This window comes from Stenella coeruleoalba (assembly GCF_951394435.1).
Source record: "Stenella coeruleoalba genome assembly, chromosome: 11".
NCBI classification, from domain to species: Eukaryota; Metazoa; Chordata; class Mammalia; order Artiodactyla; family Delphinidae; genus Stenella; species Stenella coeruleoalba.
In genome coordinates this window covers 45,451,240-45,467,657 of record NC_137157.1, presented here as the reverse complement: position 1 = coordinate 45,467,657, position 16,418 = coordinate 45,451,240, and the positions used below count along the sequence as shown (strand labels likewise).

General features: G+C 39.5%; 1 protein-coding gene across 1 annotated transcript in view; it reads left to right on the top strand.

Moving 5' to 3' along the window:
• Positions 1–349: 349 nt before the first annotated feature.
• RAB21 (RAB21, member RAS oncogene family) overlaps positions 350–16,418 on the top strand; it is a 34,554-nt gene continuing 18,485 nt past the window's right edge. Inside the window, exons 1-3 of the mRNA XM_079938571.1 lie at positions 350–750; positions 14,160–14,219; positions 15,193–15,300. Coding sequence (XP_079794697.1) covers positions 601–750; positions 14,160–14,219; positions 15,193–15,300 — 318 coding nt within the window. The 5' untranslated portion in view covers positions 350–600. The remainder of the gene's footprint in view (positions 751–14,159; positions 14,220–15,192; positions 15,301–16,418) is intronic.

The window sequence follows — 16,418 nt, the reverse complement described above, 5'->3', positions numbered from 1 at the left end:
ACTGAAGGACACCTTGATAGATTCGGTTTACGGGGACCCCGGATGGGAGAGGTGGACAGCCCCTGGGCAAGAACGAGAACATTCTGCACTTCAATATTCCACCTGAGCTGGGCTTGCCTCTAATTATTCATTCCTTATTCCCGCAGGTTCCCACCAACTGCAGAGTGGTAGTGGCCCGCAGACGGCCTAGCTCTGCGGGAGACGGCCCAGACGTGGTCCCCTCGCGTCCAGCTCGCCCCCGGGAAGAGGCTCAGAAGCCCCGCCTACGTCCAGGCATGTTCTCCTGGGCCGAGTCCCAGGGGCCGCGGCGGTCATGTGACCCGAAAGTGTGACGTAGGAGGAAGGAGACGCCATTAGAGGGAGGCGGAGAGGGAGTGCTGTTCGCCTTTCCTCGGGTGCCTGACGTGGTGGCTGGGGCCCTTCATTCTCGGACTTTCCCTCGGCCTTTCCAGGCCTCGCCCGGAGGCGGGAGTGGAGACGGCGCCCGGGGCTGGCAGCTCCGGTGCGGAGGGGCTGCGCCGGCCGCGGCTGTGAAGGCGCTGCGGCGGCTGTGGAGAGCTCGGCGCGGCTCTAGGGCTCCGGCGGCGGGGACGCGACGGGATGGCTGCGGCCGGCGGCGGCGGGGCGGCGGCCGGGCGAGCCTACTCGTTCAAGGTGGTGCTGCTGGGGGAAGGCTGCGTGGGAAAGACGTCGCTGGTGCTGCGCTACTGCGAAAACAAGTTCAACGACAAGCACATCACCACTCTGCAGGTGCGGGCCCCGGGGAGCGGGAGGTGGCGCCTCGGGGCCCCTACTCCTCCGGGGCTCTGAGGACTTTGCTGCCACACCGTCGTCTGGGTGTGGGCTCTCACATCTCAGGCCTATCACCTCCGCGTTCGGATTGCCTTTCCGAATTCGCCCTGGGAACACGCGTGGTCGGGGCAGCCTGGACACGTAAGGACAGGCTGTTGGGAGGGGAGTGGAAGGGCCCTGAAAAGTCCCCAGTGTGGCAGCGCGTGTCGTGGAATCCCCATCGGTGCGCTAGTGTTTCCCCTTTGATTTGCTTCCGCTTGGGCCCTAGGTGCCTTCACCCTACAGTCAGTCAACCGAGTGTCAGCCCTTTTTCTTTCTTTCGGAATTAGGAATTTAGCTGCGGATTTGATTTTGCTAACTAGGTGATTTGTAACTTCAGCGCTTACTGATGACTAAGTGTTTGTGCAAGTTCCATTTTGTCCTGTCTTCGAGTAACGTGCTGATTGGCAAGACATTCCTCTCCGGAGGGTTTTTGAAATGACCGCTTGCCCGTGTGGGTTACGCAGTTCCATTGCTGACTTGTGGGTCACATATTCGGCGATGTGGGTCGACCCATATTCACATGGAAACGTCATGTGAATACTGGCCAACAGTTGGTCCTCAAACTAACAACTTAGCTGCTGCTGCTATTTATTTTCTTTGCTTGTAATGTAGGGCCGGCTTTCACCTGCAGATACGTGATTGTTAGTCAGAAAAGTGTTCAAATGTAATAATTAATTGGGCGTGAAGTCAGGCCTTTGAGGTCGTTGGAGTCTCCCCCTCTTCCAAAGAAATCAGTTTTCACGTATTAGAAGAAATATACAGCGAATCTGCCTTGATCAATTCAGTCAGAGGCAGTCAAGTCTAATGAATTTTTGAGCCTGATTGTCTAGGTTCATATCGCACCTCCATCCGTTTAAACTAGCTGTGTGATCTTGGCCAAGTTAATTAACCTGTCTGTGCCTAAGTTTCTTCATCTGTTAAAATGGCCATAATAATCGTATCTAGTTCATTGGGTTGTCAGGACAGGTATACATAAAAGCACTTAGGAGCTGGTCCAGTGTAAGTTCTCCATCGTTATTATTACCCTAAATTGCACAATAGATCTTAATTAGTGATTGTGTAGTGTGTAAGTACATGGACACTATTTAATAGAATGCACAGTCTCCTGATTGTTGTGACATTTGATGTTTGATGCTATTATTAAACCACTGAGTCTAGAATTTACAAAGATGCTCTGGTTCTGATTCCATGTTCTATTTTTACACCTCTGTTTTTACTCCTATATAAAGCATACTATCTGAAAAAGTGAATGTCAGGAACCTGCATTTTTCCCCTACATTCTTATACAAGGTCACTTAACACAATTTTGATAATTACAATTGAGTGTTATTAGTGAGATCAAGGAAATTCTTAGGGTAAATACCTATGCTCAGTTGGAAATTTAGAAATTCATTTAGGTAAAGTAATAACAATAGCTAACACTTAGTTCTTACTGTGATGAGTATTTTACTTTTCTTCTGTCTTTTAGTTCTTATGACAGCCTTTGAGGTGGATAGTTTTATTAACCTCATTTTACAGGTGATGAGACAGGTGTGGTTAAGTTGAGTAATTTGCTGGCTATCTTATTGCCACAAGTCTTGGTGCCCAAGCTGAAATTTGAATGTAGTTATGACTTCAGATTTTGAGCAATAAGTCACACTATCTCTGGATATTGGTAAACCACCCCTTAGTGGTTTCTTTTGTGCTACAGACCTTAGAGAAAAGAGAAGACCATTGTAACTGAGCTCTTAATTTTTTTAAAGATAATTTAGCCCTTCAACCTAAAAATTACACTTTCATTATACATTCCAAAAACATCCTCGAAGCTAAAAGCTGGCTAAAGATTTTAAATATCTGAGAGGAAACCACTGAAATCTATTGATACATAGGAGAGAATGAAGTTATGGTAGATCTCTAGTATCAAAAGCATAGCATATAACTGTCATCACAAACGGTATCTGGACTATGTTCCAGAATTGAGGATTTTTCCATACCAATGTATGGAAACAGCATTATATTCAACCTCCTTCTCTTAGATATCAGTTCATTTCATCTTTTTAAATAATGTTTTCAGAGAAATTTGACTTCCATCAGACCCATAAGACACAGTCTTGTATGCCTTTCATTTCCAGATGGAGAGGAGCTAATGCATCATGAGATATGAGGGGAAGAATTTCTCTTTTTTCTTGTCAGCGGAACTACCTACTACCTATCTTTGTAAAATATTTTATGCTTTGCAAAGTACACTCTCATGCATTCCTATTTTAAAGACTGAGAGGAACCCAAGATAATTTATGGTTCACTAATTCAGTCTTTTGTTTAATATTTAAGTCAAGTGATTGTCTACTTTAGTCTGAACATCTTGGAGGTGAGATGAACTGTTATAGAAGGTGGAAAACTCTATGTCCTGAGGTGGCACATTTCATTTTTGGACAGGTCTACTTTCCAATTCATTTTTCTGCGTCTAGAGACAAAATCTCTTTCCCTGCTCTCTGAATCTTAGTCATACATGGCATCCCTTCTGATAGTTGAAGATGGCTCTTACATCCCCTTGAGTCTTGTCTTCTTTTGGGTAAACACCTCTGGTTCCTTTTAGCGGATCTCCTATAACATTGTTCTAAATCATATCACTATTTTGACATCTCTTCTAGACATTTCACTAATCATTGTCCACTTTTCTTAAAATATGATGCCTTCAACTGTAGAAATGATTCCAAGTGTGGTTTGATCTATGCAAAGAAGTGCAGGCTATGACCTCCCCTGTGGAGAATCCTTTTCTAATACTGAAGTATTACAGAAAAGATTCTTTGAGCTTTTGGGCAGCTGTCCCATTGATTAATATTGGGCCTGCTGTCTTAGACTTATTTGCTGAAAAAAAGAGACAGAGGGAGGGAGGGAGGAAGGAAGGGAGGGAGGGAGGGAGGGAGGGAGGGAAGAAGAAAGAAGAAAGAAAAACTTTACATTTGTTCATTTTCCTTTGATTTTGTAGTTAAATCTTTTTTTCCCTAATGAATTTGATCTATTAAAGTTGGCTTTGATAAACTTGCTCCAGTGGTTAGTGTCTGTTAATATCCTTTTGAATTTTGATTTTGTAATTCAAGAAACATTGATGGAGCTCCTGTGGGTCAGCCACTAGGTTGGGTCCTGGACATGCAAAGAAAAATAAGGCATGGTCTCTACTGCTGGATTAGCTACTCATTTTAACTTTGTCACTTGAAGATTTGGTAAGAATGTCTTCAGTGTTCTCATCAGTCATTAACAGACTCTGAAAGAAAGGGGAGAGAGGGCCAAGTACAGAGCTCTTCACAAGTCTCACTATAGTCCAGTGACACGTGACCAGAGGTATATTTCTCTTTAAATATGCAGAATCTTAGGGTGGAGCTTTTTCCAGACCATGCACAGGCCACAGTCCTCTTTCCTCTTGACTGAGAAACAGTTATAAATGGAGTGTTATACATATTAATGGTAATAGAAACAGGAAACAAGACTGACTGTTGTGGGCTGCTACCTACTGGACAAGAAGCCTTTAATGAAAATGGCTACTCCAGCGTTACAAATCTAACTTTTTTTGCCCTAGCTACATCAATCTTGCCCATAGGGGATATCATGAGATACTTTGTCAAATGCTTGGAAAAGAACAAGATACATTGTTTTTTCTGCATTAGGAGGCCATATGATGTAGTAGAAAGGGACAGGACTTTGAAGTTAGTTTGAATTTTTGGCTCCTGATTTTTAGCCGTCATGATTTTGGCAGATTATTCTACTGTTTGTAGCTGGCTCTTTATCCATGAAATGGGAGACTCTCACTCATAGGATTTTTATGTGGATTAGAGAGCCATAGTATTTAAACCTCCTGGCACAGTGTTTGTTTAAGGAATGTTTGCTTTGCTGTTTGATGAATAGATGGTGCTTAATTTGTGTTGGTTTCTTTCATAGTAACCCAGTCAAAAAGGTAGTGGGGTTAATTTGACATGAATTATTTTGAGAATGCATGTGGTCTGAGGGACTGCTACATTTTATATTTTTATGCATACATATGTATTTGTTATCCATTCTACAGTTTTGTGTGGGATTAACATTTATGGAAAGTCACTTCTGTTTTGAAAATTGTGACATTTGCTATGCTTTGGTGTTTTAGTACTGCTCCCTTTTTGCAGACGTCCTCCTAGGTTACTGATAATTATGAAGTAATGTTGTAGGTGAGCTCTCTGAGAACTCAAGATCCTTTACCTTGCTTACAAAGAAAACTTAATCTTATGTAGAGTCCTCAAAGCTTTCTTATGTGATTTTCTCATTGGTTTGGGGTTATGTTAAACTTGACAGAGACAAGAAAGACAGTTGGAGTGAGGGGCTTACTGCTTTTTCTCTGGAATTAGCTGCTGAACCTAAGCAGTCAAATTCAAGAATTGTTTATTTCATGTCTGTTACATGTCAAACATTGTGCCAACCCGGGAATATAAAGATGAGTAACGTCCGATAAAGATGTTAAAAAAAAAAGAATAGAATTTTTGGTAACTTACCTTTTAATATAAATAAGGAATTCCCTCCTCAGTTCCATTTTCTAACATTTAATATGTAATTAAAATTATTTATTCACCAGTAAAATAAATAAATAAATAAAATAAAGATGAGTAAGGTACTTTAACCAGCTGTTAGCTTTCTTCTTTATTCTTAAATGCTTGTGCCATTTCTATTGTCTTTGGTTTATCTCTCTATATTTGTGCTCCTGGGTGATCACTTCCTTTTCTTTAGCTGAATCCTCTTTTTCCCCTTATTGTAAGATTATGCACTCTAATTTAAATGTCTTCTATCACTTTCAACTAGTCTCCTGTGTAAAAGTAACATTCTTTATAATCAGAACCATAAATCATCTTCCCTTTTAGAATTCTAACTGGAATTCCACCTATCTGCCTCCTGAAGTCTAGGGTAGGTGCCTGTCATTTGATTAGCAAAGCAGTGCTGTAAAGTTGGCTGGGAATACAGATAGTATGCTAACAGTTTGGCAAATGAGGAAACTAAGACTTGGATTAGATTTCTGAGGTCCCACATATAGTAATGGTGTACCGTTTTTTCTTAAGCTAGGTCAACTACTTTTTTTTTCTTCCATACACCTTAACCTCCTGAGCAACACTTGGCATTCAGGTTCTAGCAGTTGGTTTTATACTTGGTGTCACAGTCCCCTGGTCTAGGAATCTTAATTTCCTTATTTGTAAGATTAATGTTTTGAATGTCTGAAGTATCTTCTAAGTAGTTCTTGAAGCCACTTTAGTGTTGATTCAGCCAGTTTGATTACAATATCTTCATAAAATACAGTAGTTGAAATCCTTCCTTTTTCCCTTAGTATTTTTACTAGAGTATGTGGGCTATAGAAGGGTGGATGATTTTTTTTTAAGAAGAGTTTTTCTGAGTTATGGCTTTGAACTCCTAATATATAAATATTCTATATCTGACTGCTGTTTTCTGCTTTGTGTTTTGAGCCAGTCCTTAGAAGTGATTTTTTGACTCTCCTTTTCAAAGTATTTACTTGGACTCTAAACTGATTATAATACCTCTTTTTAGAAGCAAAGGACAAGAAATGAAGTATTCAAGCACCCAGCTTGGTTTTCTTTCTTTTCTTTTCTTTTCTTTTTTTTGCGGTACGCGGGCCTCTCACTGTTGTGGCCTCTCCCGTTGCGGAGCACAGGCTCAGGACGCGCAGGCTCAGTGGCCATGGCTCACGGGCCCAGCCGCTCCGCGGCCTGTGGGATCTTCCCGGACCGGGGCACGAACCCATGTCCCCTGCATCGGCAGGCGGACTCTCAACCACTGCGCCAGCAGGGAAGCCCTCTTTCTTTTTTTTTAATTAAAATATATTTGAAGTATAACATTGTATAAACTTAAGGTGTACAATATGTTGATTTGTTACGTTTATATATTGTAATGTGATTTTGCCATTGTAGCAATTCATCTTAGTTTTTTTTTTTTTTTTTTTTTGCGGTATGCGGGCCTCTCACTGTTTTGGGCTCTCCCGTTGTGGAGCACAGGCTCCGGAAGCGCAGGCTCAGCGGCCATGGCTCACGGGCCCAGCCGCTCCAGGGCATGTGGGATCTTCCCAGACCGGGGCACGAACCCGTGTCCCCTGCATCGGCAGGCGGACTCTCAACCACTGCGCCACCAGGGAAGCCCCCATCTTAGTTTTTTGATAGCTAATTTTTATTGCCTTCCTACAGAGGACTAATTTTATGAATTATCTTGCTGAATCTTTTCATGTCCATGTCTTAAGTTGAAAGTAGTTAATAGATACTTTTTTTTCCTGCTCACAGGATCTTAGTTCCCTGACCAGGGATTGAACCCAGGCCACGGCAGGGAAAGCGCCAAGTTTTAACCACTGGACTGCCAGGGAACTCCCAATAGATACTTTAAATACTTAAGCCTGAAACAATGTTAGTAACTGTAGCAAAAATAATATAACTGTTTAATTATATACACACATATTATTATTATTATTTTTCATACTGCAGGTTCTTACTAGTCATCAATTTTATACACATCAGTGTATACATGTCAATCCCCATCGCCCAATTCAGCACACCACCATCCCCACCCCACTGCCGCTTTCCCCCCTTGGTTTCCACACATCTTTTCTCTACATTGCTGTGTCTCAACTCTCATCCTGCAAACCGGTTCATCTGTACCACTTTTCTAGGTTCCAGATACATGCGTTAATATACGATATTTGTTTTTCTCTTTCTGAGTTACTTCACTCTGTATGACAGTCTGTAGATCCGTCCACGTCTCAACAAATGACTCAATTTCGTTCCTTTTTAGGGCTGAGTAATATTCCATTGTATATATGTGCCACATCTTCTTTATCCATTTGTCTGTTGATGGACACTTAGGTTACTTCCAGGACCTGGCTATTGTAAATAGTGCTGCAATGAACATTGGGGCACATATGTCTTTTTGAATCATGGTTTTCTCATGGTATATGCCCAGTAGTGGGATTGCTGGGTCGTATGGTAGTTCTATTTTTAGTTTTTTAAGGAACCTCCATACTGTTCTCCATAGTGGCTGTATCAATTTACATTCCCACCAACAGTGCAAGAGGGTTCCCTTTCTCCACACCCTCTCCAGCATTTGTTGTTTGTAGATTTTCTGATGATGCCCATTCTAAGTGGTATGAGGTGATACCTCATTGTAGTTTTGATTTGCATGTATCTAATAATTAGTGATGTTGAGCAGCTTTTCATGTGCTTCTTGGCCATCTGTACGTCTTCTTTGGAGAAATGTCTATTTAGGTCTTCTGCCCATTTTTGGATTGCGTTGTTTCTTTTTTTTTCTTGCGGTACGCGGGCCTCTCACTGTTGGGGCCCCTCCCGTTGCGGAGCACAGGCTCCGGATGCGCAGGCTCAGCGGCCATGGCTCACGGGCCCAGCCACTCCGCGGCATGTGGGATCCTCCTGGACTGGGGCACGAACCCGTGTCCCCTGCATCGGCAGGTGGACTCTCAACCACTGCGCCACCAGGGAAGCGCTGTTTGTTTCTTTAATATTGAGCTACATGAGCTGTTTATATATTTTGGATATTAATCCTTTGTCCATTGATTCGTTTGCAAATATTTTCTCCCATTCTGAGGGGTGTCTTTTCGTCTTGTTTATGGTTTCCTTTGCTGTGCGAAAGCTTTGAAGTTTCATTAGGTCCCATTTGTTTATTTTTGTTTTTATTTCCATTACTCTAGGAGGTGGATCAAAAAAGATCTTGCTGTGGTTTATGTCAAAGACTGTTCTTCCTATGTTTTCCTCGAAGAGTTAAACACACATATTATTAATGAAAGTCTATTGAACTTAGATAAAGACAGGAAAGTATTTGTCCACAATCAGTTACTGTGCTGCATTAGGTATTTTGCTTTGCCAGTGATTAGCAAGAACAAGTGATCTGGCTAACAAAAACAGACAAAAAAAATTGATGAAACAAGTTATGAAAAGACTTTCATTTGGCAAATGTACTTTGTTCTTATTTTATCTCTCCTATAATCTTATTTTTTTAATAGAGATTAAAAAAATATCCACTGTGATTTCAGTTAAGATGTTGGGTAAATAAGCATCAGGTGCAGATGACAGATGTCTGATGAGATTGTTAAGTCTGTGAGTACCCCTAAAGTTTGGAAGATGAAATCATTGGAATTAGAAGAAATAGTGGTGCTGTAACTCCGGGTTTGGAGGAGTAAGGTGGGAAATGTACTATTACTTTGATCCTCATTACTTTGTGCCTACCCTGAGAATATTCTGGGAGATGAGTTGGTGTCCAGGAACACTTAGTGTCCAAGTGGAGGAGTGCCAAGTTAAGAATGTGTGTATGTTCTGGAATAGGCAGCGTTGTGCAATGGAAAAAGCACTGTGGAGTCAGACAGGCTTCCACCCACTGAAGGACCTGACTAAGTTGGCTGACCTTGGGTGAGTCACTGTATTTCCTTAAATCTCAGGTTCACAACTGTAAATAGGGCTAATTACCTACTTCACAGGGTTGTTACAAAGAATAAATGAGAAAGCCAAAGCATGGTGGCACACAGTATGTACTATTTTTTTTTTCCTTCCCGTATTCCTAGAACCTTTGAATTGACGTTGTTTATGCCACTGTCCCCTGCTCTTTCTAGATGGGGTTCTTCACTGAGATATTGCCAGGGATTTATAAATCCCTTGGGAAAGTGTGGGGAAAAGATTTTATATGTGCATATGAGCAGTTTTCTTGAGAGTGAGTGGGTTCATAGCTTTCATCAGATTCTCAAAGAAGTCTATGATCATGCCTCCCTCCCACTCTTACTACCATGTAACGGAATTAAGAACCTCTGCCCCAGAGTAAGTATTATATAACCATGAATGGTATCTCAGTAGTCTGGCCAAATTAAGTATGCGTCATAGAGGTAGTAGGAAAAAAAGACCAAAACAGATTTCAACCATTTGATCGTTTGCTGCTGTCTTGATGTTACATAAAATCTTGCAGCTTTATTCTCAAATATAATTGTTTTTGTTTTTAAAACAGATGTTTGTTCTTTAAGAAAATATCTATAAAATATTAAAAACTTAGGGTTTATGTAAAATGAGATGATTTGTATTACAGAAGGACTCTTTCCATAGAGTGGGACTTAAGTTTTTTGTTATGAAGGAAGAAAACGATACAGTGGGGACCCTATGGTAATGTGCTTTACTAATGCATCACATATTTGAGTTAAAATAATTTGGTTTATAAGGAAACTTTTAGGAACACATCTTTTATGTAAATTGAGTTATACGAGTCACATTGTGGATATGTTTATCTACGGTAACAACATTTGCAAGTCCGCTGTGGGCAGCACTATGGTTCCTCCTGTCCCCTCTATTAGAGAAGTGTTAGCTCACATCTCAGTCTGGGAGGTACCATAGCATAGTGGTTATGAGTCATGTCTGGAGCCAGACTGCCTTCATTTCAAATCCTACTCTGTCACTTGCTGTGTGACCTTGGACAATATACTTACCATTCCTTTGTCTCTGTTTCCACATCTGTAATATTTGGATAATAATTATATCTAATCACAGAGTGTTACGAGAAGTGAATTAATATGGAAAAGCTTTTAGAACACTGCCCATTTCATTATAAGCACTGTGAAAATGTTAAATAAATAAAAATATGTACTCTAGTTAACAGAAGACTTATACTCATGAAAAGTTAACTTAAAATACAAGGTGGTATATGCTGTATATTACAAGATTAAGTTCCCTAAAGTTCTTCTGCATAGAGAAATTCACTGTGGGTTGTCTGGGTCATATGAGAAAGCTTAAAAATTCAAGGAAGAAGGGTGTAGGTCATGAACTGGTCTTGATAGGTGAGATCCAGATAGAGAAAGAATAGACCCAAATTAGAGAGGAATTTTATCAACAAACAGAATTGGAGGGAATGTATAATATAGACTATATAAGTTTCTGAGTAAGTAGAGAAATACTGGAAGCTTTCTTGGGAAGATAGATGTGGACAAAGGGTGGAGGTCCTTGGATACAAAGATAGGCTTTGAGACTTTTATTTGTAGATTAGGGCTCCCTGACTTTTATAAAGGAGAAGCTTATGAATGATTTTTTAAAAAGTGCATAGCACAGTACTTGGTGGAAGGTAAGCATTCAATAACTGTTAGCTAGTGTTAGCAATAGTAGTGGAAATGACTGCGTAGTGTCTCACTGTGTGGATGGACTATATTTGTATATTTTTAAAAAATAGCCTATTGATGGACACTTAGGTTATTGTCTTTTTCTTCTTTCCTTTTTTCTTTTTTTTTTTAATAATCGTCGCTGTAATGAGCACTCTTTCCATAAAATTGTTTTTATACATCCGTAGTTCCTTAGGAGAGACTTAACAGTGTCTCTGAACTTACGGGAGAGTGATGGTAAGTTTCAGAGGGACTAGTAGAAAGAAAATGATGGAGCTTTACCAGCTATAATTCACTCCCCTCTGCTGAGAAATCCCCACAAAACTCATGACAAAAAGGCTATTATGGTATTAGCTGCCAGCAGGGATGTAGTTCAAGCATACTTATTAAAAATGATAACTTATTAGAGAGCTCAGCTATGGATATGATAATGTTTTTTTTATTTGTTTTTAATCATGGAGGCTTTGGGAAGATAATTTAGCATGTAGACCAGAGAACCAGAGTGTGAGGTGAGACCAAAGGTATTTATATTATGACATAATACGAGACTGGTAGTCATAGAACTCCAGAGGAAATATAAAAGCAAGGCTTGGTAGGTTTTTTTAGAATATGGGATGACAGGGGAGGAAGAATATTCAGTGATGATATTCCTAAGATTCTAAACCTCAGTGACTTGGAGAATATGATCAAAATACTAATGTTGGAATGGAAAGCTGATTTTGGAGGGAAGATCAGTTTAAATATGTTTGAAAGAAGAGAGGGAGGCATTTAAGTTTACTTACCTATTAAATATTAGGATAGGAGTCAGGTTTTGAGTTTCTTTATATAACATTGATATTGAAACAGAACAAATGGTTGAATTCAAATAAGTTATACAGCTAATAAGTGGCAAAGCTAAGATTCAAATCCAAAGTTTTGCTTCAAAGTTTATATTCTTCGCCCTTATGCTATGAGTGGGAAATAGTCCTTTATTCATATTTATTGTCGTAACATGTATTTGGTCTTCTCATATTCCAAGTTATTTCTTTGTCATTGAATTTATTTCATACCCTTTTCTATATAACCTGTGTTTTGTTTTTTTAAAAAAATAAATGTATTTATTCTATTTATTTACTTATTTTTTGGCTGCGTTGGGTCTTCATTGCACGCGGGCTTTCTCTAGTTGCCGTGAGCGGGGGCTACTCTTCGTTGCGGTGCATGGGCTTCTCATTGGGTGACTTCTCTTGTTGGGGAGCACATGCTTTAGGCACGCGGGCTTCAGTAGTTGTGGCACGTGGGCTTCAGTAGTTGTGGCTCACGGGCTCTAGAGCGCAGGCTCAGTAGCTGTAGCGCACGGGCTTAGTTGCTTCGCGGCATGTGGGATTTTCCTGGACCAGGGCTCGAACCTGTGTCCCCTGCATTAGCAAGCGGATTCTTAACCACTGCGCCACCAGGGAAGGCCCCTAACCTGTGTTTTATTTAATAAAATATCTTGAGTGTAGCTTGGGCTTTGAAGGCAGACATTGCTGGATTTGATCTCAGCTCTGCCATTTGTGTCTCTGTAGATTCCTTAGTTAATCACTAAATCTGGTGGCCTTTTCTTAGTTTTAATTTTCCTTGGTATACATACAGCATAAAGTCCTTCCTGAAATCTAGGTTCCTTCTCCTTCAGTAATAATTCACCATCCTAGCCTTTTATCTGTTTTACTTTCCATCTCTGCACTTTCTTCTATATATATACACTTAAATGTGACTGTCTTTGCATAGCTTTGAAGTTGGCTCTTTGTTCCTTTTTTAAACAGGTCAACTGACTCTGTTTTCTGATTATATTCCCTCTTCAATTACTTGATTCATTTTTCTCTTTTCTATCCTCATGCACTTAGCTCAGGCCCCTTATGTTTTTCTTTCCAACTTTAAAATAGACTCCTGTCTTCCAGGTCTAGTCCTGTTCTTTCTTCCTATCGTACTCATTCTCTTAAAATATAGATCTTATATGTCCTCACTGCTTAGAAACCCTTCATTGATTATCCATTGTCAACAGTATTATTTCCTAACACTCCTTTGGATGAGTTAGGTGTTTTTTTAGGGAAAAAGAAGTCAAATGAGTTTGGGAAATGCTTGTATAAATGCAGTTAGTCAGCCTTCCTTTTGGCAGAATTTTAGTGTGCTAATAGGTACTGTGAATGCACAAAGGGGATATAGAGCAATATACAGCAGTCCCCAAATATACCTGACTGTAGTATACATTAAAAAACAAAAAACTTGTCTAGTGTCTTGGAACACGTTTTATTGAGACCCACAAGGTAAAGTCCATAGGCTTAGATATGGAGTCAGGACTTTTTTTTCGATTAATTCAACCTTTTCCTATCTTTGTAGTCTCATCTCTAGCGTCCACCAGACCAACTTGGAGTTTCCCATAGGGTGGGGAGTTATGTGTTTCAGGCTTCGGTGGCTTCACCCATCTGTCAGGAAAAACCCCCACTACTCCTAAAGGGGAGATCATTACCTTCTTTCTCCTACTACTTCTCCTAAAGGGGAGATCATTACCTTCTTTCTGAAGCCTTCTGTGACTTATCCAAGCAGGCTTTACACTCCCTTCCTCAGCATTTTCCTATAGTATACTTGGCAAGACCGTCCATTTTAACGATTATCACATGGTATTTTAATTCTCTTTATATTTTAGTTTCTGCAGTGGACTATAAGCTCCTTGAAAGCTGGAACCATTTCCTTTCATTTCTGTGACATTAGTACCTAGGGCAATTATTAGATATAGTTTAAATAATTGAATTATAAAATAATTGCAGGAAAATTTCCAATAATAATGGTATTCATACAGTTAACTATCAGTAAACATTTCTTTTATCTCATCTTAGAAGTCTCTTAGACGCTTTCTATAATGAGTAGGTAGGTGGCATCAAATTAAATGCGAAGAAAATGCTGTAATGAGGAAAAACTAAGAAAACATATTTACCCATTTTTTTGTACTTTTCGTAACTTGTATTCATAAAACAAAATATCTTTTTCTTAGATTAGAGTAAAAATAATGTTCTGTCTTCAGTGGAAATAATGTTTAATCATTAATAAAAACTCAGCGATTACTTTTTCTCCCAGATAACTTATTTCATATTGATATGATTCATTCATCTGTAGCTTTGGAAATAAAAAATGTTATTTTATGTGAAACATTGTTTAATGTATATCTCCCTTTTCTTAGGCATCATTCTTAACAAAGAAGTTAAATATTGGTGGGAAAAGAGTAAATCTTGCTATATGGGTAAGTTAACCTTTTCAACTGTATGAGTGAAGGCCTAGAGTACCTATTCCTGGTTCTCTCATAACTAATTGGCTCAAAATTTTCTGGATTTATTTTAGTTAACTGAAGTTTAGCCAAAAACTTTTTTTTTTTTTTTTTTGCGGTACGTGGGCCTCTCACTGTTGGGGCCTCTCCCGTTGCGGAGCACAGGCTCCGGATGCGCAGGCTCAGCGGCCATGGCTCACGGGCCCAGCCGCTCCACGGCATGTGGGATCTTCCCGGACTGGGGCACAAACCCACATCCCCTGCATCGGCAGGCGGACTCTCAACCACTGCGCCACCAGGGAAGCCACAAAACCTTTTTTAAATAAACATTTTTTTCTAAAATCTGGCTAAGAATTTTATCTTGCATACAATTGTATACATGAATAGTTCTATCATAACATTTTAGCTGGAGAAGGGTCAACTCAGAGGGATTCCATGTCAGAGAAAGGGGTGGACAGCCTGCCTGGCCTTTTTTCCCCCATCTCCATATTCTAATCCTCCAAGGGAATAGCCAGTGGAGAGTAGGGCAAGGATAATGCAGTAGTGTACCTGTTGGCAGGTGGTCCTGGTGCATGCTCTTTCTCCTTGTCTCCTCTCTCTGGGGAGAACCTAAATTTAGTGCAAGGCCTGTTCCTGGCTTATAATGCCATTGTGGCCCATTCTGACCCTTTGGCAACTGAAATGGTTTTTTAGTGAGGGTGGGAAGATTGCTGAGGAAGAGGAAGGTTGGGGAGGGGAGAAGTAATCTTTATATAACAGTAAAACATTAAATATTGATTATAACTTGACTTAAAAATTTTATTTGTAACCTGTTTTGTTTCTTTTAACAGTGTTTTGGGGTTATCTATAAATTTATACCCCACTTTCCAATTAAACAAAAGTTCACTGTAGTTACAATAACAGATGTATTTTTTCTTCTGATCTAATAAGAGTTTATTGCTTTATTTAGGATACAGCAGGTCAAGAAAGATTCCATGCATTGGGTCCAATTTACTACAGAGATTCAAATGGAGCTATTTTAGTTTATGATATAACAGATGAAGATTCGTTTCAGAAGGTATTCTGTTTACTTATGGGTAGATGACTTAATAGAACAACACTGATTTTTTCAAGTCTGCATTAACATCTTTTGTGTACTAATGTGATTAGCCTTGGCTTTAAAGGTAAAGTACAGTTTGTGCATAAATGATGACCACTCATTTTTTTAATGGAGTATTTAATTCATGTTAACAATATGGATATCATTTATTAATAGTTTATTACATGGCTTTCTCAGGTATTAGGAAAGGGAAATAATCTGAAGTAAAGCTTCAGAAAAATATAGAGGCTTTTTTTCTCCCTATTAAAGAAAAATCACATACATTTTTTTGGTTCCATACACACTGGCCACCTGATAACTTGGTATGGATGCATGGGCAGGTTCCATAATTGTGGGGAGGAAAACGAAGAACTAAATCAAGTTTAAGCTCTTTCTTCTCACTAAATTTCCTGGAGGATATAATATAAATTTTAAAAGGACAATCTAGGTAGTGTTCATTTTAAAGCTCCTCCATTTTTTTTAACCCCTCTTTAAACATTCACCAAAAATAAAGAATTTTTATAGTTGTTTGGGACCAAAAATGAGTGACCATTAAACTTACCTCTGAATTCTCATCACAATTAGGATTGTGACTAGTTACTTATTTGACCTTTTCTTTGAAAGCCCTTCTTGGAATAACTTTGTCAAGGATGTTTAACTAAAGGGGGTAATTTCCAAGGTAGAGACTTTTCTTGCCTTGAGTTACAGGTTTGTACTTGTTGAAATTACTTGCCTTTTTAGTTTTTTATTTTTATTTTATTGCCTAGTATTTAACTGATGAAGCAGATGTATAAGTTAGCCCTTGGATTATTAATGCCATGTGGAAAAACTTAGTCCAAGGAGTAGAAAAATGAAGCAATAGGTAGCTTTCAGATTTAATGACATTTAAAAAAGATATATATGTGGGGTGCTGTTTGTTATCCCTCCCTGCCTTTTTGGCATAAAAAGAAATGATTTAAGTATTTTATTGCTTAAAAGAAGGTGGAGTCTATTAGGTTGAAAAGTAACTAGTTGTCTCTGGCTGTATAACAAAACCCCCAAAATTTGGTGACTTAAAACAATGAAATATTATTTCTCGTGGTGTTTTAAGGGTTGAC